We start from the raw sequence: 24,038 nt of genomic DNA, 5'->3' as shown, positions 1-24,038 counted from the left end.
GAGTGAATATCGAGTGTTTAATTTAAAGTATGTTTTTTAACATATATTTAATTAATCAGGTGCAACCAATAGCTGAGCTGAGCGAATTGTCACGTCGTCGTGCCGCGGATGGAGGAGTCGAAGTGGAACTGTCGGACAGCAACGTGAGAGGGGGGACGCTGAGCCGGTCGGGCAGCAGACGGTTTACTAATACCCAGGTATGTAACTAGGACTAAGTTCGTCTGCCGTTAAGGTTTAAAAGCGGCGACTGTATTATTGATCCTCTAAGGAATATGAAATATGTTTTCATATATCGATATAAAAGTCTGTAATTAATTATATAAATATGTTTTCATATAACGATATAAAAGTCTGTAATTAATTATATATTTCATTGGAAACCAAGTAACTACTCAGTTTCTTACACAATTTCCGAATCGGTCGTTGCATTCTATTGAATCCTTTAAAACGGCGAATCAACTTCTTATATCACTTAAATAATAAGAGTTTTATTTTTTGTATATTTCTAACATTGTGTGGAAGTAGTATGGCTTTAATGTAGTAAATTTTGAATTGATTGCATGTAGGTTGAACAGTCCACATATCACTGATGCGACCATGATAAACCAACTTATAAGTTGTTACTGGTGATAGGGCTTTGTGCAAGCTCGTCTGGGTAGGTACCACCCACTCATCAGATATTCTACCGCAAAACAGCAATACTTGATATTGTTGTGTTCCGGTTTGAAGGGTGAGTGAGCCAGTGTAATTACAGGCACAAGGGACATAAAATCTTAGTTCCCAAGGTTGGTGGCGCATTGGCTATAAGCGATGGTTGAAATTTCTTACAATGCCAATGTCTAAGGGCGTTTGGTGACCACTTACCATCAGGTGGCCCATATGCTCGTCCACCTTCCTATTCTATAAAAAAAAAAAAGTAGCTTCCGCCTGCCGGTTTGTTCGTCTTGGGGCAATCGTGTGGTAAACTAAGTGTTAAGTCAGAGGATATGATCTATTCAAAATTGTATCAAAATCCGTGCAGCCGTTTTTGCGTGATTAGGTAACAAACATCTAAACATACATTTATAATATTAGTACGATTATAGCCTATTAAAATTATTGTAATTATTTTTTAGTTTTTGTTATTTAATAAATTAATACGTAATTTAATTATTAATTGTTACGATTTAATTTGTGATGACCTGAATGACTTATGAAATAAATAAACAAAATGCAAATGAATCATAATGCCACAATGCAAACATTTGTTTGTAATTCGGTTATTTGGCAAGGTGCTCGAAATTGCCAAACCAGTTCGAAAAGGCTTTCTCTTTTATTTATATAAAATATAATCAATTTATTTTTGTACGTATAAGTCAACGATCTATGATCACATGAATCAGTGATAAATTGTTATAAAATTCGCCCACATATCGGATTGCATCGTTATACCTACCATATGTATATTTTGTTTGTATTGACATTATTTGTTATGTTTTCGCATATTGTACAGTTGTATGATTTAAAATTATTTGTAGTATGTCTTCATTAAGCCCAGATGACCCAGTGGTAAGAATGCGTGAATCTTAACCGATGATCGTGCGTTCAAACCCGGGCAAGCACCACTTAATTTTCATGTGCTTAATTTGTGTTTATAATTCATGTCGTGCTTTACGGTGAAGGAAAACATCGTGATGAAACCTGTGTCTAATTTCAATGAAATTCTACCACATGTGTATTATGTACATATGTACTAACCCGCACTGGAGCAGCGTGGTAGAATAAGCTCCCAAACCTTCTCCTCGAAAACGGGAGAGGATGCCTTTAGCCCAGCAGTGCGACATTCACAGGCTGTTACGGATACGGTACGGATGACCTCATTTCATTTGTCTTGTATTTTTTACAAGACAATGAATATGTATTATATTTTAGTTCAATAATTTAAAATAAGACGCGTTATTTTCTGTGAAGAATTTATAGCGCACTAGTTTTCGCCCGCGGCTTCACCTGCGTTTTGTTAAGTATAAAAAAGTAACCTATGTTCTTCCTTGGGGGTCAGGTTTACTTCATACCGAATTTCATCAAAATCGGCTTAGTGATTTAGCAGCGTAACAGAGTTACTTTCGCATTTATAATATTAGTATGTATACGCTAACGGCCTTACTTATAAACATTACTTAGCGGGTGATTATAAACAATGCTGTGTCTTCTTCTTTCGAATGTCAAATCAATAATGGCAGAAAGAGATAAATCAATGTTTAACTACACAGCTGTTTTTAAATAAGTCCCTAAGTTATTACATATGTTTGTAAGTGTACTGAGAGTTATCGTGATCTTCTTTCTTCTTCGTAATTCTTAATCGAAAAATCCGGTCATCTTTTTCATGTGCTTAATTTGTGTTCCTTAATTAGCTTGAGATTAGTGGTACAGCAAGCCGTCGTGACGAAGTGTATAGGTGCTTATTAGAATTCTGCTACATACATATACATTTATGTATCTAACCATCAATGGAGCATAACCTCTACAAAATACTCATTAATAGGAGTCACAATTTTTTGTTTATGTTTCTTAGTTGTTTGTTTATTAAAAACTTCAGCGACTTTGTAACTGACCAGTATCGGTTATCGCATTGCATCAATTACGTCAAAACAATTGCGGATAGCGTCGCTTGACGTCTACCGCAAGAACACGGCTGACCGGTATAATGCGAATGGCAGAACTATCCGAGTTTCCGTTCGATAATGTTCGTAACAGCGGTGCACCGCATACCGTTGCATTACGAGCACTATGTTTTTTTTTGGGTCGAGTAACTGGCCGGACTGCATATTATCAGTTGTAAAAATGTTTAATAAAAAGTCGACAACTTAATCCTTATAAGCATATCGAGATATATGACCGTCTTATGAATTTATCGGTTATTATGATTGTTATGTGTTTCTGATTGATTTCGGGTATGGTGGCCATTCTCAGTACATTGGCCAACTCAGCGAAACATTATAGTGCCTAAATGTGTACGCAAACATAGATGCACTCGCATAATTCGATGGGACTGAAAATACTACATGGTCAAAAGAGGTCAGATGCAGGACTAACAGCTTTACGTGCTTTTTGAGGGTTGGGAACTTTCGAGGGTTCCAAACTCAATAACTTTATTGGCCCAATCCGACGGTTGAATCCAGAAACTTGGAGTTTTTGGCCTTATAATTTAGCCACACGAACGAGGCAGCTATCCATATCTCTTATATAATGTAATTATTGAAAGTAAATAAAATAAAAATATAAAAGTGATCGAAGAAGCAAGTATCAGCTATTATTTGTCCCATATAACTGGAAATGTAACCGCACGCCCTGTAAGTTAATCTATTCTCAGGCCGTCGTGTGTGACGATATGATTAAATATCAGATTCTTGTTTACCTTTTGTCATATTGATTACAAGCACTGGTTATTTTCTAAATTAACATGTGACTAGCCGAAAATAATCGAACGTCCTCTTGGACATTTTTTTATTAGAAGAAATTAAGTTGGTTGAGCGTGAATTAGAAACAAGTTGATTGTCTTTGTAAGTAAGGTCTTGTCTTTGTAATTCTTGTTAATTTATCACTGATTAAAGTATGATGTATCGTAACAGTCTGTGAATGTCCCACTGCTGGGCTAAGGCCTCCTCTCCCTTTTTTAGGAGAAGGTTTGGAGCTTATTCCACCACGCTGCTCCAGTGCGGGTTGGTGGGGCAGAATTTCAGAATTTCAGTATGAAGTATGTAAATAAATTTTTGAAAAATCGGTCTTTTCTTGATATTAATTTACAAAATTTTGCCTAATCAAATTAATTAACTATTTCAATATATTTGGTATCAAAGATTTGTATTATTTTGCCTTTAGTGAATATAAATGACGCAGATTTAAACAAAATGTCGAGTGATGTTTCAAGTGCTGAGTTTATGTTAAATTCATCTCGTTCTCGATGGTGAAGGACATCATCGTGAGAAAATTTGCATTCGTCGTTGAATTCAGTCAAATGTATATTATATATACCAATCCGGACATTACAGTGCAGTGTAGTGTGCTGGAATAAATGCCAAACTTTCTCCTTAATGGACGACGTAATCTTCGCCCGGGGGATATTTACGGACTATTAACGGCGAGACTTTTACGGGCTTTTACAGGTACAGAAAACCAATCGAAGATACAGTTGAACCATAGTCATAACGAGAACGTGAGGTTCACGCTTTTTACATATTTTAGTTCGTATATAATGAATATGATACACTAAAATCTCCGAAACACGCTGCTGTCTATAAAATTTTTTTTGCATATTGACTTACCTTTTTTTAGTTAGGCATTACAAAAAAGTCTCCTCATTTGTAAGTATAGATATTTTCCCACTGCGCTACCGGTGTTTGTGGATAGAAATAAGCTTTCAATATCCAAATTAAAATTAGTTTCTCTTAAATCTTTATAAATAATATAATTATATGTGAAATGAAAATATTACTCAGTTTTATTATTAGATATTATTTAATGTCTTGTGTAAGGATATAATATTTGCTTTATGATGAAGCAATGCGAAGCGTTAATCTTAGATAACATTGTGAAACTTTATTTCTAGGGTATCATAGTAGTATGTCATTATATGTACATATCTTTTGTTTTGTTGAAAGCAATAATTTATTTTAATAGTTAGTTATTTACGCAAATATTATATTGTGCGTGATTAAGACATGTGTCCTTCATTTCTAATACCCGAGTGCTTATTGAGTGGATGAAATATTTAATGACATTCAGATGTATGATGGATTGTGATGATGACCTTCTAATCGACTTGGTCAACAATGGCATATAGTAGTTCACAAGTATTTGCGACATCGATAGTTTAGGCATAGGATTCAGAACACTGTTAACTTAGAAAAGTCCAATAGCTGGTTATCAGCGTAGGGCTTAAACTCAGGACCACAGGGATTAGTAAGCTAGTTACGAGACAGATAAACGTTTGGCATATTTCATATATAAATATGCCTAAATAAAGTTACCGCAATATATTTGTATTCTTTACACGTATCCCGACACAATTCTCTATTTCAAAACGGAGTGCCTTGTTAACTACGACACTAGAAATTCTGCACGCGTAAGGTTCTATTCAATCCCGCTGTTCGGTAGGGTTGGAACACTTAATACCCTCGTGTATTGTGAATCTTAAGCCTTACACACAACCTGCGATACAACCGAGTCGAGTTCAGGCTATTTTAAACCAATGCACTCATTCATTAAAGTCGCTAATTGATTGTTCAGTCCGGACATTAAAGGAAAGTCGGTTTCAAGGCGCTATTCTTCAGGGTTTCTTTTGAAGCAATTCTTAGTTTATATGGGGGTATATGGCGTAGTGAAATATCATAAATAAATAATTTTAAAACTTATGTTAAAATTGTTTCAATAATAATCGTGTACAAGATTATATACGAAGACGATTAAAGTGCTTGGTGATCGTTGAATTTTTATACAGATTAAGTAAATTTAGTTGTGTATGATTATTTCATGTAATTTTTTATTTCATGAAAAAGAGTAACTAGATTCTACATTCCGGATTGGTGGTTTGTGGAAGCTTTACATTTTTTATCTTATAAAATTTCATTTCATCAATCAAATTATAAAGGTTCAAACGTGCTTTATTAATTTTTTTTTTATATTTTCTATATACTTAGTGAAAGCAAAAAACTAGCTTTTTGAAATAATGTTAGTTTGACGAATTCAGTATTTCTTTTTAATATTTAGTCGTAACTATGACGGAGCAACTTCTAAAATAGTTGAGTACAGTTTTGCGATGTCTGAAAAAAAAACTTCATTTAAATTAAACCGGTTAATTTGCCAAAGCAATGCGGCCGAGCCGTTAGATTCTTCTTATTTTTTACTTTGAAATGGCTAATATTATTTATTGTATTTACTCGGATGAACAATATTTATTTAGGTATATGAATATTCTAACTAAGATAAATGCGAAAGTGAGTAGCTAATTTGCTTATTTGTCACGCTTTCACGTCGGAAATACTCAACCGATTGTCATGAAACTTTGCATACGCAATGTGCGGTTTTCGCAATTTTCAGCGATGCGGAAAAGGACCTGTACCGATGGTACAGGGTACCTAATATGAGTAGTGTACCTAACGCTATTAATGTTCTGCTATAGTCGCTCAGCGTGCTATGGAGCGAGCTATGCTCGGATTATCTTTGAACAGAACCGGAGTCACCGACATAGCTTGCAAAATTAGCAGGCTGAAGTGGCAGTGGGCTGGTCACGTATGTCGTAGGACCGATGGCCGTTGGAGCAGACGAGTCCTAGAGTGGAGACCGCGAATCGGCAAGCGCAGCGTAGGGCGCCCTCCAGCCAGGTGGACCGACGACCTTAAGAAGGTGGCGGGCACCAACTGGATGCGGAAGGCGGAGGACAGGGAGCTTTGGCGCACCTTGGGAGCGGCCTATGTTCAGCAGTGGACAACGATTGGCTGTTGATTGATTGATTGATTGATAATTATTAACTTCATATATATAGTGAAATAACCGACTAGTAGAATTTCGGATGGCAGTGCTACTCTTTAAAAATTCATTATGTACCTAACTGGTGATAATGTTGGTAACCGGACTTACGGTGATACGCTATTAATGTGGTCCGTGTTTTCTTCAAATGTAGAATTAAAGTAAATGTCGTATATTTTACTGGTGGTAGGGCTTTGTGCAAGCTCGTCTGGGTAGCATCGGATATTCTACCGCAAAACAGCAGTACTTGGTATTGTTGTGTTCCGGTTTGAAGGGTGAGTAAGCCAGTGTATTTACTGGCACAAGGGATATAACATCATAGTTCCCAAGGTTGGTGGCGCTTTGGTGATGTAAGCGATAGTTAACATATCTTAACAATGCCAATGTCTATGGGCGTTGGTGACCACTTACCATCAGGTGGCCCATATGCTCGTCCGCCTTCCTATTCTATAAAAAAAAAACACTTTATGACATTTCACGATTATGTTCTGCGTTGAGTTTTTAGTAAATTCTTACTGCATAACTCAACGGGTTATTATTATTATGCTACTGATTGTTTGAATAACTCGTCAACGTCTGCTTCGTTTGTGTAAATACATCGCCGAATGACTTTGTCACGAAAGTGTCATATAGCTATATGAAATACTTAAATTATTATCCATTTTTGATTACGAGTAATTACTGCGTAGTGCTTAGAAGTAAGAAACAATCGTTATATGTATCTTAGTAATATCTTAGTAAAAGAATAGCGCAGAGCGAACACAATTTTTTTTCTCTCAAAATCTTAATAAGAGTAAAATCAAACTACACAAATATATTCGAATAGAAATAACGAAAACAGTTTCAAATTAAAGATCCGAAGGTCGTCCAATGCCTTGCCAAGGTAAATTGCAGGCAATCGGGCATCGAAGCATACGTGGTAGCTGATAGGCTGTCTAGACGCCACGCCTCCATTTTGAACATCCCTATTCTATTTCGGTGTATGTATTTACGTCAGGAAGGTAATTTTTCGCCAAATACGCCATCTTGTTTGTAACATTTCAAATTTCATACATTTTTATATCCATTACGTTGCTTGACCATATGATTAAGTGGACGCCATTACAGAATATTTTCTTTTTTTTTTTTAAATAGAATCACTATACAAGCAGCGATTTATACTTTTAAATACTTGATTTTTAAGATTAAAGTCAAAATTAAGATTCTATCGTAAAGAATTGGCAAGTAAATCAGATTTAAGTTAAATTGCCCTGTTTGTTACAATTGGTTTAATATAATTCGTGATTTCTATCGAATCGTTTAAATATTAAGTGTTCTTATAGAATTGCTTTAAAAAAACAATGGCCGATGCTCGACCACATACAATTTTATATAAAAGAAAACACAAAGATTCATAAATTTTGTTTAATAATAGTTCTAGTTTCATTGTAATTCGAAATTAAGATGTATCGTCCCCATGAAGTCGGGTCACATACAATGTGCCCTGTAATATAGCAAGTTCATTCCTGAGGGGTGACCAACGGAATCTTAATTAGTATTGACGTTTGCTCCCCCAAGGCCACGATAAATTTTTATTTTCTATACAAGTTCTTTACTTTAGTCTTTGGACTATACTTTAGTTAATTTTTTATCTGTATTGACTTTGTATATAAAGCCTATTGAATTGACGCGATATCATTGGTCGACATCTTAAATTATCTATGTTCATTTTGAATTGTAAAAATTGACGTTTTGAATGTTAGCGAAGTTGTTACCGCAAGTTAAATTATAATAAATATATGTATTCGAGTGGAATAGTGTTGTATTATAAATAAATATATATTAAACGAGATTTTTTTGTAGTGTATAATATTGCAAATTGCACAGAATATGCAAAGCTAAGGTCCGATTATATCTGCTCCTTCGATTGGAATAGGCTATAGACCACCGGCCGGTTCATACACACATTTCAAATTTTTTATAATATGCGTTAGTTTACTCATAAAAATATTCTATTATTATTGCAATTGGAATCGGACTTTTAAACGACATCTAATACTGTTACAAAAACATCTATTTTCTGACCAGCCTTATGATATAATATATTAAATACATTTCATCTTCCTTCCTTGTTTTATGAATCATGGCTTTAACATTTACAGTAAATGCTACATTGTGGTTATAAAACAACTAAATCGTCAAAACTGATTTTAAGAGTACAAAAATGTTTTCAGTTTGACTGTTTTTTTTTTTTAAGAAAAACTTTTTTATTACAATCTCCTTTCGTATTTCATAACATTTAAGTATGCTAGTAACAACTGTAATAAATAGCAATTTGATTTAAAATAATATTAGGTACAATTTTATTGTAAACTTTCTTTTTTAATTTAACTTTTAAACTTAGAAAATTTGATTTAATTTAAATAAAAAAAAAATATTATGATACACATTTTTCAGTAATCTATTTATTTATCAACAGTTTAAGGCTGAATAATATTTATGTTCTAATTATTTAGAATGAGTAATTAAAAACAATTTGGTTGCACCAATATTAAAAAAAAAAAAAACAAAAGTCAACAATGGTTATATTGTATGTAATTTTTATCATTAAATTTAAAATAGCAATATTAGTATTTGTAATTTGTTATAAAACAATATTAGGCAGAGAAACATTTGAAAATGTATAATATTCTTGTTATATGGTAAATAATTCATTTAGCTTTTAAGATGGCAGTGTGTAATATTTTCTTTTATCTTTGGTTGATATTTTAATCGATAAAGAATATTAATTATAATTAGAGATATAATCGATAATCTATTATATTTACATACTTTGTATGATAAACATATCACATAATAACTAAATGACAAAATTTTATTATTTAAAATAATGTATCGATATAAGAATTCAAAGATTTTGAATGTTCTTATCAAAGCTTTGCATTTCGTATTTAGCAATTACATTGCATACTTCCATCTTTACTTTAGGAATTAAATTAGGTTGTAATTTCTTAACGCTAGCGGCCATACTCCGGAAGAATACATCAATCTCATTAGTGTTTTCTTTTAATACTTTTTCGATTAACTTGTCTATGACTTGTGATCTCTGCTCTGAAGTTTTTGTATCGTCTATGCATTTTATAATTCTAGGCTCGTTCATTACAATAGGTTTAGGTAATATCTTTATAGGAGGTATATTTCTTGGCAGTGGAACAGATTTTTTTCTCCCCGCATTCTTTCTGCCAACTTTTTTAGGCGGAGCCTCTTCTAATTGACTGCTTTCGAGTTTAATTTTCTTTGGCACAATTTTTATTATTTGTGGTTTCAAATCAGTCTCTTGGTGCGGTCCATCAACGAGAGTAATCTGCAATTTTAACATTTCACTTTTAGATAAGAATTTTTTACTGCAATAAATGGCTTACAATATTTATATCCAACATAAAAAATTAATAGAAAATTATTGTTTATTCTATAAAATAATTCTATAGAATTGAAACATGTGTTTACATACTTCATAGTACTCCTGGTTATCAGTTATAACATTATTCTGTTCGGTGATAACCTGTTCTTCATGTATTTGATCATCCGCCTCCAGTATGTCATTTTTGTCCTGTTCAGTACAATCCACCTCTAGTGGTATAGCGTCCAAAGGCATGCTGTCCAGAAATTGCAGTTTTTCAAATATCGGCACCTTGGATTTATGTATGGCACCCATCCTTTTGTTTCTTGTGTACCCATCTCGAAGACCTCGCCATCTTTTCCTACATTCTTCAACTGGAATTGAGAATAGAAGTGACTTTTATTTTTCTTTTTAAAACATTGTGTAACAATTAAATGCACTGAAAAAATCCTAGTTCGCAGTAATTTTGTCACAAAACATATCAGCTGATTTCTAAATTTTATTAGAAATTATGTTATGTACATATTTCATGATTTGACAGGTGTTTTATTTTAATATCTATAAACGCACAGTTTTTATTTACAGAATAATAATCTATTTTTAAGATTCACATCAATATAATCATACTGTCACACGTAGGGCCATTTCCTGTTTTGTGTCTGATTCTAAATGTCTGCAGTAGCGTTGTGCAGCACAATGTTAACCAATACACAAGCTCGATCCTTACCTGGTTTAAATAATTCTTTCGCTATTTCTTGCCAGGTTCTTTCTCGTATTAAGATATTCTTCCTTGATGGATCTAGCCAACAATACAAATGTCCATGTGGTTGCACTAATTCGATAAGTTTTTCGTCCTCTTCGGTTGTCCACCCTGCAGCGTTTAGTGGCATTTTCAATAGTTTCAATTATAGCTTGCGTCACAAAATCAAAACAAAATGTCGACTGCCTATCACGAACGAAAATAGTCGCGCTGCGCAGCACGACGTCATAAAATACGCCAGGTTATTGCTATGGTTTCTTACGTTTTAGAGTTTGATCTTCTGATTGGTTGATAGTCATATTGACGCAATAAATGCTTGCGATACTAAGGCCATCTACAATATCAGTAACCTTACGGTAATACTGCCATCTAGCAATTAACGGGAGTAACAATTTACTCGCATGTCTGTCTTTTCTCAATGTAGTAACACTACTAGACGCCAGATGTCGCTACATCCGATTTTTAAATTAAGATCTTTTTTAACGGTCGCAGAAATAACATAAGTATTATCATTTAACTAGAATTACTTTATAATAACTTATAATTTAAACATTATTTTATAGAACAAAAAGTAAGATGTATTTTGAACTAACGAAAAGATCAGAATCTCTTTGAAGATCAAAGGCAGTTTTTACAGATGAAATAAACTTTTAAACCTTAATGATTATTATTCCTTGTTTGGCTGCATGCTGTATTTATCTTTGACTATAGAGTTTAAGATTTATAAGAACAATCAGCTTTAAACTGTACTTCTTGCTTATGTATAGTTTTTTCAATATTGCTTATAGATTTCAGATAGTCTTATTTAAATGAAATGACATTATTTGTATCTATTTAAAAATACAATATAATCATTTTATATACAATCTGTTGGATTACCGAATAATATATATATGTTATTCCAATGTCGTCTTTAAGTTTACGCAGCATTCAATTTAAAGTGGTAGTAGATGTGTAGTTTCCGTGGTAACCCCCCCATAATTATCTTTAATATTTATATTAGGCAGAACTGACTCGAGACTGTTGTTGTCGCATTTTGGGTTTAAGAAGTGTTTTGATATTCGCAAATAGGCCATTGTTTGTCTGCCTTTTTAAATTATAGAATAGGAATGCGGACGAGTTTATGGACCACCTGATGGTAAGTGGTCACCAACGCCCATATACATTGGCATTGTAAGAAATGTTAACCGTCGCTTACAACACCAATGCGCCGCCAACCTTGGAAACTAATATGTTATGTCCCTTGTGCCTGTAATTACACTGGCTCACTCACCCTTCAAACCGGAACACAACAATACCAAGTACTGCTATTTTGCGGTAGCATATCTGATGAGTGGGTGGTACCTACCCAGGCGAGCTTGCACAAAGCTCTACTACCAGTGAAAATTAAAAATATAATTATACAATCAATTCAAGTATTATCTTTATAAAATGTTGATAAGTTTTGTTAAATTATTTTCTAATTATGAAATATATAGATCGATTTCCTTTTTTAAAATTATTTTTTATTATAATTACTTATATGTAATAAAAAAATATAGCATAATATCAGTGCTCAATCAGAAACAAAGCTACTGGTGCTTATAAAGGATATTAGTTTTTGTAGTAATGTTGAAACATTCCTCGGATTTTCAGTTGTTGCCGGATACGGGTCTCGGGTTACATTTTTAATACTTCGAGTAGTTTAGATGACAATCTTATTTTAAACAAAACCTCTTTTGTCACGATGAGAGTTTACATTTATGTAGTTTGAATAGGTGTTAGGAATAAAAAGTAGTCCATATCCTTCCTTGGGGTTCAAGCATGATTCATACAAAATTTCATGAAAATCGGTTCAGCTTAGCCGTGAAAGCGTAACATACATAAAGTATTACTTTGGTATTTGTAATATTAGTATATATGCAATACATATTTAGTATTATACTAAATATATATTGTCACAATTAATTCTGTAAATTATAAATGTTATTCAAATAATCACAGATTAAAATTAATTTTATACATATATAAGCATTTATATGTTTATAAACCGGCAATAGAAATATTTGCTTAGAATTAACAGTATTCTCAAGCGCAAATTCTAAATCGACAAAGCAATTTATATCGGCTGTACAGACATGAGAGCTGACAGATTAATCGGCGTTACCGTCGCTACTACAATTGTTTCAAATTGACCACCATTATTTTACAAGCAGTTTGACTTCTTGATATATTTATGTATTTGCAAAGCAACTATAAAGTGAATGCCGGCCGTTTAACTAACTGTATTCTGTAATCAAATATTATACTTACATAGATTATGTTATTAAAAAAAATTACGTTAAAATATTGCTTAGCTGAAATCTTTGTGCAATTTTAGTTTTTTAATAGGTTTTTTTTTTGTATTCTCGTATTATTTATAGGATTTTTCAAATAACGAATCAATCGATTGATTTATTTTATTATTGTAAATAGATTTGTATTTAATAAATACATAAGGATGTACAGTTGTATAGTTCTGGATACTTAATAAATCTTAGATCAAACGAAAACAGAATAAAATATCAGACGTAGTTAACACAAAACTGTGCAGTTCAAAGTCGTACCGCGTTCTATGCGCACGCGCACGCGTACGTCTATATCGTTCCCGCGCTACAACGAATTAAGAATATCAACTTCTTCGAATCGAAATTCGAACAAAGTGCTCGTGAAGTGTTTTAAAAGTTTTGTGTATATTATTTGGAATTTTGGTGCAAATCGACGTGAAAACAATTTTCACATTCATATGTTAGTTAATGGGTTTTAATTTATAAGGGCTTAAAATAGCGATATTTAGACATTGGTTATATTATTTATTTAGGCCATTTAAACAAATGGAACAATGATATTGATTTCGTTTCACAGAATCTTTCAAGCTATTTGAAAGGACTAAAGGATTTATTATCCCTATCAAACCTATACACGTAAAAGAGATAGCATTATATTTATTAGCGTCAATTTAGTCGAGAGATCGTGTAAAATAGATTTTGCACTATTATATATATTATTTTATTCCCTTTGTATTAATATGGTAAGGTAATTTGATAAAGTTAATGTTATAATATTTATCTATTTAATTTATATAAATATAGACTATATTTATATAAAGAATTATATTTTTTAAGTCATAGCTTTTTTTTTAAATATACCGAAATTATGACTTTAAATTAATGAGCATTGAAATATTACGTAAATCAAACATGATAAGTTATCGGTCTATGTAAATGTCAAGAAGTTTCGGGCGCGGTATTTTCACGTAACAAACAAACAAAAGCCAATTAATCCATTCGAACATTCAATGTTAGAATGTTCAGGACGTAACTTTGTTTCTATATAAGGCACTGAATTTATCCGCCGCGACTTGTGACTATTTTAGTATCGCTTGTGGGGTAGAGATGGGACGCCTCGTGTTCCGGTGCAAGTCGATTTGCGGATTGATCGATTTACGATTTTAAAATTCGAACAGAGTTCGAGTGTCGAATTTCATTCGAATTTTAAAATTTCTAGTAACGATCGAAAATTGTCAACTTTTTTATAATGAGAAAATGCGATATAAGAATAAGTGCAAAGATCTTAATGTATTCAGTACGTTTATATATTTTAACTTCAGCAGTCTCTTAGTCACTTGATCGAAATTTATAATCGTGGTTACAACGTTAATAAAATATATGCAATTAGTTATAATTCGCCCGCGTCTTTTCTCGCGTTTTGGTGTTAGATTTAAATAAGTAGCCTATGTTCTTCCTTAGGGTTCAGGCATTCGTTCCAAATTTTATATATATACATAGTAACTTCGGCATTTATAATATTATCGTTAGTATACATTGATATAAGTATATCGGGAACGTTCAACATAAAGATATACTTATATTATACTTCTACTGCATATATTCGATCAAGTATAATAATGGTATAATTAAAATTGATTACATGTCAAGTGATTTATTTTACAATATATATATAACTAATATTATAAGTTATTTTATACTTTCATAAATATGCTATAACTATGTACATAAATGAAGATTAAAGCGTATGTCATTGAAAGGTTCCTGCAATCGCGCCCAAAGATATTATATAAAGTTATACGTCATTAAATGTGGTTTGACTTCATACGACTTCTTATCGATTTTTTCCTCGACAGTCAAACTTGCCCATCTCTAATGAACGGTAGGCAAATGTGACGTGTCTGGATGAACGCGCTGCATTAATGATGGAATTATCGAGTGTCCTGCATTCCGTTTTTAATTTTGTCTGCTTCGTGTTCAATATTTAAATTTGTATGTTTTTAGTAAGGAACAAAGATTAATCAGATATTGAAAAATTAAATCAGATATTCAAAAAATTCTATTTCAAAGTTCTCGTAAAAGATTTTTTTGACTAAATGTATGTTTCGATTACCTAGTCTATGGTATGTTAACGATTAATTTTGGGGTTTACAGAGTTGATGTGACAGTCATGAAATACATAGATGTATGTGTGTTGTTGTGTTCGTATGTATAGTGTATAGAGAAAGCATGGAGATTATTCCATCGCGCTGTTACAATGGGGGGGTGGTGGATACAAGTTTCCTTATAATGAATTATAAATATAAATTAAGTACATTATGATAACTAGTGGTGCTTTTCTAGATTGGAATTCGTAATCGAAGTGTTGTGTAAAATTCATTTTTTATTAAAGCCGTTATAAGTTACAATATTACACAGCCAAAAAAACCACATATGTATTTATGTATATAAAAGTTCAGTCGGTAAATATTGTCAAAGGTCAGAGGTAGCTGAATGTTTTATATTAGAGATACGATGTCGATTTGTTGTTTATTTAAAATTTCACCGCACTCGAGCGCCGCCCACGCCTCCGCGGACTTGTATTGCGTGCGTAACTTATTTTAACTGAGCTGACTCCGCTATTGATTTGTTGTCGATTACAATGTACTGTTAAAAGTAACTACTTTCTATAATTAATATTTAAATGTTACGCGTTCGGTTTGATTTAACGATTGTTCTCTATTTAAGTGACCGATCTTTGTTTTAATATTGGTTACGTTTCATTTTTAATTTTTATTTAAATTATTATTAAAAATAACGCATATTGAAGTTTGTATTAAGTAAAAGGCTTTTAATGTCTCACTGCTAGATAAAGGTCTCTTGGTAAATAGAAGTTTTAGGGAATACCCTTGACTACGATGTAATGTTTTTTGTGTCTGTCATTCCACTGACTCACTTACTTTTCAAACCGAAAGCCCGAACTTCGAGTTGGAAGCCCGACATTCGAGAGTAACTTGCCAATAAATGTCCCACTGCTGGGTAAACGAATGGCACTTAGGGACGTCACGGTAGCACGCGAAAGCGATCCCGTGGCGCTCCACATTAAGGGTCCGTTCACACAGACCGGCTCGGAGAGGAGAGCAGATTTTTATCACGTTGGAAACAGTGTTTTGAGTGATTGTAGTAAAGTTTATTTTTGCATTTGCACCTTTTTTGTCATTAAAAATGCCTGAACGCGCTTCGTGTGAAGTAATAAAAGGAGCCGACCGGCTCCGCTTGCGTGCTCTTTCTCGCTTGCGCAGCCTGTCGAATGGTCGATGTGAAATAGTTGGCGGCTCCGCTCCGGCCAATTCCAAGCGTATACGACCCGGTCTGTGTGAAAAGAAAAAAGCAGGCCGATGCTCTCCGAGCCGGTCTGTGTGAACGGACCCTTAGACGGAAAGGGTACCGCTGGTTTTTTAGTGGGTATTCCGATGTTCGGGGCGCACTCGGCGCCTTGGAAACTCGGCTCACCGGGAGCCTCACATACCCCCCACTGTTCCGTGGAGGAAACGCGTAATACGTTTTTCCAGTGTTAAAAAAAATGGGCAATTTAGGGAACTTAACTTTTTTTATAAAATTGTTTGGTTGGTGGCACTTAGACATTGGTGATGTAATAAATATTAACCAATCCTTACATCGTCAATGTGCCACCAACCTTGGGAACTAAGGTGTTATCTCCCTTGCGCCTGTGGTTACACTGGTTCACTCACCCTTCAAACCGAAACACAACAGCATTAAGTATTGCTCTTCAGCTGTAGAATAACTGATGAATGACTTATTATCATCGTGCTACTTGTCAATCATCAATGAAAAAAACAATTAATCCACAAGTGGGTCATTCATAGGCTGTTACTGTACAGATAAAAAAAAAACTTACGTGAGATGTATTATTAAATGAAAAGTTTGCAAATAGCTTGTCTAATTCGTAAATACATATATATAAGTGAAGTCGTGTCCGGCGACAGTGGAGTGTAACATCGCGTTGCATTAATGAAATAACCGTGAATCGAGTAATTTAGGTACCGTCAACGTGAGTGGGAGATGAGATCGTTTGTTTTCACTTTCTATCACTCTATGTGTTAATTTGATTGATAAAAAATGTATATTCGAGACACACGTACTTCCGGCTATTAACTGAATTACCTTGATATTGGTTTGGTTTATATCGTGTTATCTTTAAGTGCCTTTATTTAAACTTGATAATTTAAAATAATCAATTTAATTAGAAACGTAATTTCAACTAACCATCCTCGTGGATTAACTTCTAAACCTTCCTTAAAAAGGAGGACGTATTGGTCCAGCAATGAGATTTTTAAAGATATATCTTATATTTCAAGTTTATAACAAATTATTACATAGAATTAGCGGCAGTAACGATGTTTTAACATGAATATCGAAATAGATAATTATTTTTAAAGTTTCTTATGTAATTGTGGATAAAAGAGCTAATTTCGCGTTATCTTAAAACATTAAAACGTTTTAATAAGCAATTAAGTGATCGTAAAATTTCAAACGAAAATAATTAAAAAAAAATTAGACAAGTGTTTATGAGTTGGTATTTTACGCCTAATTTGTTAATCATATTGACATTAATATAAAATATATTTTAGTGTTGATGAACATTACATTGATATTACAAAAAGAAGAATAATTAGAAGAAAGAAGTTTAGTTTATAAATAAAACCAACACAGGACAGACAAAAACTTGTGTGGTCGTATAAATAGTTACGTATTTGATATGTGTACATAAGGTATTAATGATTTAAAAATTCTAAACTCTCGACGAACTTAGATCGATCAACGATTATATTTATATACATATTATGCTGTTCAGAAATCATTTTAAGGAATAAAATATGCATTAAGAGGTATATATGCTGAGTTCCCCTTTGACTTATGAATAATTGAATTGAAAAACACTTGGATCTAAACCAGGCTCGGGCTTAAAAATCCAAGACCCCTAGGCACTTTGACTTTTAAGGCCACCCATTCCGAAGCGATTAAAGTAAAATATTATTTTATGCTGGGTGAGGTCCCTAGGCTGGTGCCTCGTAGGCCTAGGCATAAATCGGGGGGCTGATCTAAACCTAATATTGTGTAAACCCGGGCAGTATCACTGAGTTGTCATTTGTGTTAATTTGTGTTTATAATTAATTTTGTGTTTCGCGGTGAAGGAAAATATTGTAAGGAATCCTGCATGTGTATTTTGTCAAATGTGTCTTCACAAACCGGCATTGAAGCAGCGTGGCGGTGTAAACTCCAAACCGTCTCGAAATAAAATGTGCGATCATCGAAACTTGCTTAGCTAATTTCATCTTGTAACATAATCTATTTTCTCGGTATTGTTTTATTATAATGTACAGTGTAGTTGAGCACGAAGTGGATCGGTTATGATGTAAATCGCTCGTATCACCGTGAACTATTATCCGCGTCTCGTGGAGGTGTTTGCATATTGTGCGTTGCATCACGAACCCGTGACTAGTTGGAATACTAATTGTCCCCATTTATATGTCGCGCTTAACCTGCGACTATTGTTTCTGAGAAATGTACATATTGATTGTACAATGTACGTATGATTTTGTTATCCTTTCTAAAATATTATATTTATTATCATATTTTATCATTCTAGAATATATCTCTTGTGTTTTCATTATTTTAAACTTAAAACGATAATGATGAACATCTCCTGATAATTTTTTAGGGAGACAAGCCAACTATTTGAGTATTGTAAAAAGAATGTGTGCAGGCTCGTCTGGGTGGATACCACCCACATTTCAATCAGTCTTCCGCCAAATATCAATACTTTGTATTGCTTTGTTTTAGTTTGAGTGAGTCAGTCAGTGAGTCAGATGCACTGAGGATATTCATCATAGATCCTATGGTAGGAAGCGCATTGACACCATAATGATTGGTTTATACTTCTTCGAGAACCGTATCCAAGGGCGAGGGTGATAACGTAAGTTGTCACCATATATAACCTTATGGTGACATGAATAAAATAAAGTTGGCACTTTTGCTCGTCTGCCTTAAAATTCTAACTAATATTATAAATGCGAAAGTGAGTTTGTTTGGTACGCTTTCACGACTTAATATACATTAATATACATTTATACTTAACACCTCACACCACACACTCGGGTGAAGTCACGGGCGGAGACTAGTTAATAATGAAAGAAAAGAGAATAGGCTTTCCAACATACAAAGTTTTATAATTGTACAGCACGATGCATTCGACACATATAGCTAATGAAACATTCAATACATATGTAGGTGCACCGAATATATCTGAAAACATATTGTATGCGAACTTGAACAGCTGTCACATATATTAGCATGTATTGAATACAAAATGAGCGATTTAAATTCTAAGTGTCATTTTGACGATTGTTATTATAGTTAATTGGTCTTCGAGTTATATATTATTAAATATCACATTATATATTTAATTTATGTAAATATATACCATCGTTATAGATTTGATTTAAATATTTGTTTTTTTAAACGAATTAAAAATCATTACCATTCATTCATTCAGTTTGAGAAACACGGATATTATTGTGTTTCAATTTAAATGATTTTGATAGAACGGCAACAAGAAAATTATCTATGATTTATAAAAACAAAAGTGAGCTCAGTCAGTCTGTAAGTGTATCACTGCTGTGCTGGGACATCTCCATTTAAAGATAAGCTCTTGGTTTTTACACCAAGGGTATTGCAATACTTGTTGGTACGTAGTGACAGTACTTGTGGCGCTTGTACTTGTTTCATCCGATACATGCTCTTTACGACGTTTTCATTCGTCAATTTATTTATTTTCTTGTTTTTTTTTTTAATTTTACATCGGTCTTAACTGTCAGATTGAATATCGTGTGCAAAAATAAACATGCATATCAGGGTGTGTCTAAATCTAGTTAGAGAAGCTTTGTACGAATCCTTCTTAATAGGTAATATCAACTATTTTTTTTTTTTTTTTATAGAATAGGAAGGTGGACGAGCATATGGGCCACCTGATGGTAAGTGGTCACCAAACGCCCTTAGACATTGGCATTGTAAGAAATGTCAACCATCGCTTATAGCCAATGCGCCACCAACCTTGGGAATTAAGATTTTATGTCCCTTGTGCCTGTAATTACACTGGCTCACTCACCCTTCAAACCGGAACACAACAATATCAAGTATTGCTGTTTTGCGGTAGAATATAGGTCTGATGAGTGGGTGGTACCTACCCAGACGAGCTTGCACAAAGCCCTACCACCAGTTACTTATTCCACCAGAGATTATATATTAAAATAAATTAATATACAGCTTCTGTTAAAACATAATTAAGTATTTGTTGATTTCGATTTAAGATATATACATTACATTGCATATGATTCTTTCTGAGTTTATACTGATCACCTAAATAGAAAACTGGTGCTTTCAATTTGATTTATTAATATATATTAATTTTATAATAATAAAGGATATTTTTGATATTGTGTTGCTAGCACATTTGCCCATCTGTAAATGTTTATACGAAACGTGATTACAGATATTACCCTTTTTATCCATTAACTTTAAATCTATCTAGCTATCAGCAACATCCATTTCATTCGGTATTAAAACACTTCGATGCTCGTTATACGTTGAGTGCATGCAAGTTGATATTGTATTGACTGCATTTCTTTCGTAGTTCAGTTTTATGACAGTGTTAGTAAGTAGATGTTATTGGTTTATGTTATATACAGATGGTGACGGTTTGGAGCATATTCCACCAGGCTCCAATGCGGGTTGGTGGAATACACGTGGCAGAATTTCAGTGAAATTGGACACATGTAGGTTTCCTCACGATGTTTTCCTTGAGCGTTAAGCACTAGATGAATTAAAACCTTCAAACCTTCTCTTCAAAAAGGGAGAGGAGGCCTTAGCCCAGCAGTGGGACATTCACAGGCTGTTACTGTTATATACAATTATATTTTATGTTTAGAAACGTGCGATTCAATTGTTTTTTTAGTGGCTATTATGTGTGAGATCGTTTCGCGAATGTTTTTCGCGAATGTTCCGTGTGAGAACTGAGATTGGTGAATATGCGAAGGTGATTGTTGTTTAAATTAGGTCACAGGCCTTAGGTCTGTTTAGGTACCACTCGCTCAACATAAATTCTACCGATAAACAGCAATACTAAGAAGTATTATAGTGTTCTGGTTCGAAGGTTGATTGAGCTTATGCTACTGACAGGCACTAGGGATATAACTTCTTACATCAAGGGACATCATTTCTATGAACGGGTGTGGCCACTACCCAGATGTACCTAAGCAGAATGGCAATGGGTAGGAAAGTTGAAATAAAAAAATGTATCTTAAAATAATGTAAGTATTGAATGTAACATGGCGAATATAAATTTGCTGTGTAAATATCTTGGCGCTCGATACAGGGGCTAACTAAGATTTCGAGCGTCAGACGAGTAAGCGTAAGATTCCGGGCGTAAGATGACCTAAGCGTAAGATTTCGAGCGTCAGCGCCTTGGCACTCACACCATTTTTTTTAACTATAGTTCAAAATTCTTGTTCGTGTCACGGTATGATTAATAAACGGTCGTTTTTATTGTATAATAAGAACAAATACGAGCTATAAACATACATTTAAATAAAAAAATCGATTTTATCAAACGTTTGGACAATTTCATAACAAACGTCCGCCCTAGAGGAAGAATCTAATAAGAATGATTTACAACATACGGACACTCGTTTCCGAGTATCCTACAAAGTGATATCGTGCCGTATAAATCGCGTCGACAAGTTATTTATTATGACTCCCTGCTTGACTCGTTAATTGAGTCGCGTTTGTTTGTTTTTAAAGATATTTATATCGTGACGTGACGACTACGATACGACACGACGTGATTTGTTTGGTCGTTTCGTGAATTAATCCGTGTTACTTACGTGACGAGTGAACAAAGCGAAATAATAGCACTTCTAAGAATTTACATTGTTTTTAAAATCGCACCGTTTTTTTTTTGTTTTTAAGAAATTCTTTCACGCACTCTTTGTGCGGGCACAATAAAGGGAACCCAAAATGTAAATGGTTACCTTCAAACCACCATCAAAGTTTAACGTTGTAATAAAAAAAATCGTCGAAGTAGATTCGAAATCGGCGAAGAAATCATACGATGAGTTAAAAAACGAACAAGCCTTTTGATTTGATAGGCTCCTCCTCTTTGGTGTCGGTTAAAAAAAGGCATGAGTACCGAGAATTACATCGATTAAGGAAATCGTTTTGCGTTTTGGGTTTTACGCCAAGTATAAGACTAACAATGAAACAGTTTACCTACGATCTTTGTGAATAATTTAGTTCCTTATTTTATACTAGCTGTTCCTCGCGGCTACCCCGTCCCATCGTAATGGACTATCTAACGCGAAAATGTTTTGTTCTTTGTTTATGGCCTCGTAGATTCGTTAGTATGGATCCATTACACATATGGTATAGAACCCACTTGAGATGGTATCGTAGTGTAATGAATACTATATATTTAATTTTTTACCTAAATAACAAAAAACGAATCACTTATTTATTTTACCATTTACATTACCTTAGTAGATACATAATAATTATACTAGCTTCTGCGTCAGCAGTGTTTACGTGGAAGATTCACAAAGATCCATGTACACATCCTTACAAACATTCGCGTTTGTAATATTAGTAAGATTAAAAATTTACAATAAATATTTTTTTGATTACCGTAATAGCCTGTGAATGTCCCACTGCTGGGCTAAAAGCCTCCTCTCCTCTCTTTTTGAGGAGAAGGTTTGGAGCTTATTCCACCACGCTGCTCCAGTGCGGGTTGGTAGAATACACATGTAGCAGAATTTCCATGTATAAAACACGAGTAGCGCCGCGGACGTGCATAACAGGAGGGTTTGTCAAATATTTTTCCTATTAAATCAGTTCTAAAGAACTCGTATCGTGTGACACCGGATACACGTTTAACATCATCATTTGAAGTTTCATTGTAAATAATAAACAAAACGACCGAAAGATCAAAGTTATCGTATAAAATACGAAGATATAATCGTTAACACTTAATTTAATATTCCCCTGGTCTCCCATATCTGAAGAAGTATCTATCACGAAGACGCCATTGTGAATTTAACTAATTATAAATGCTTTATTATATTTAAATGAACTTTTCTTTTATTCATTAGTAAATTCTAAACTATCTGGATGGTTTCATTACCTACTCGGATATCCTAATTTATATATATAAGCGAAATACCACTTACTGACTCATTTCGAGATCTCCAAACTATATTTCCGATTAAGTTGAAAATTAACACACTGAGAAATTATTTTTAGAAATTTCAACTTTAAATGGTATATGTAATTTTGTATATATATATATATACAAAATTACATATACCATTTAAATTTGAAATTATATTTCAACTATAATATATTATATAATTTCTCAGTGTGTTAATTCTCATATATATATATGAAAATATTGATCAAACTGTCGGCTTATTGGACAAGTCATTAATCAAAGTCATTACAAAATGACTATAAGAGAAGGTCACCTTGTTCTTATGTACTTAGTAAATGAGATAACTTCAAAAGTAACAGAAAACAAAAAATACCATGTTTTTAAATTGATTTCATCTCAAATAGGATTTCATATCTGATATATGAACCGAACCTTTTATATCTATATTTCAGACATAAAACCACAGTTATTGAAATTAATAATAAATTTTAAAATATAATGCAAGTTTTGGGAATAAAGTTATTACAATTAGTTTATTATCATAGAGCGATCTTAATAAACCTATACAATTTATACTGGTGGTAGAGCTTTGAAGGGTGAGTAAGCCAGTGTAATTACAGGCACAAGGGACATAACATCTTAGTTCCCAAGGTTGGTGGCGCATTGGTGATGTAAGAGATGGTTTTGGACATTTCCTACAATGTCTGTGGGCATTGGTGACCACTTACCGTCCGTCTTCCTAATCTATAAAAAAAATGTTGAAAATATCAAAAGACAGAAACATACAGTTTTAGTTAAAAAATAAAAAACAATATTAATAAAAAAAAT

General features: G+C 33.4%; 2 protein-coding genes across 3 annotated transcripts in view; one reads left to right on the top strand and one right to left on the bottom strand.

Annotated features, from left to right (window-relative positions):
- LOC126775334 (unconventional myosin-XVIIIa) overlaps positions 1–24,038 on the top strand; it is a 240,144-nt gene that overhangs the window by 31,069 nt on the left and 185,037 nt on the right. The window contains exon 4 of one of the 2 annotated variants that reach the window (XM_050497182.1): positions 60–197. In XM_050497182.1, the coding sequence (XP_050353139.1) occupies positions 60–197 (138 nt within the window). Of the gene's footprint in view, positions 1–59; positions 198–13,233; positions 13,410–24,038 lie in introns of those variants that run through there. The other variant, XM_050497183.1, reaches the window with a different exon arrangement.
- Positions 9,123–10,877, bottom strand: LOC126775353 (uncharacterized). The gene is made up of 3 exons (XM_050497223.1): positions 10,611–10,877; positions 9,995–10,257; positions 9,123–9,847 (listed from the first exon to the last, which is right to left on the bottom strand). The coding sequence occupies exons 1-3, from the start codon at positions 10,771–10,773 to the stop codon at positions 9,392–9,394; spliced, it is 882 nt and encodes a 293-aa protein (XP_050353180.1). The 5' UTR covers positions 10,774–10,877; the 3' UTR covers positions 9,123–9,391.

The sequence above is a fragment of the Nymphalis io genome, chromosome 18, assembly GCF_905147045.1.
Source record: "Nymphalis io chromosome 18, ilAglIoxx1.1, whole genome shotgun sequence".
Taxonomy (NCBI): Eukaryota; Metazoa; Arthropoda; class Insecta; order Lepidoptera; family Nymphalidae; genus Nymphalis; species Nymphalis io.
This window is presented reverse-complemented; position numbering and strand designations above follow the sequence as displayed.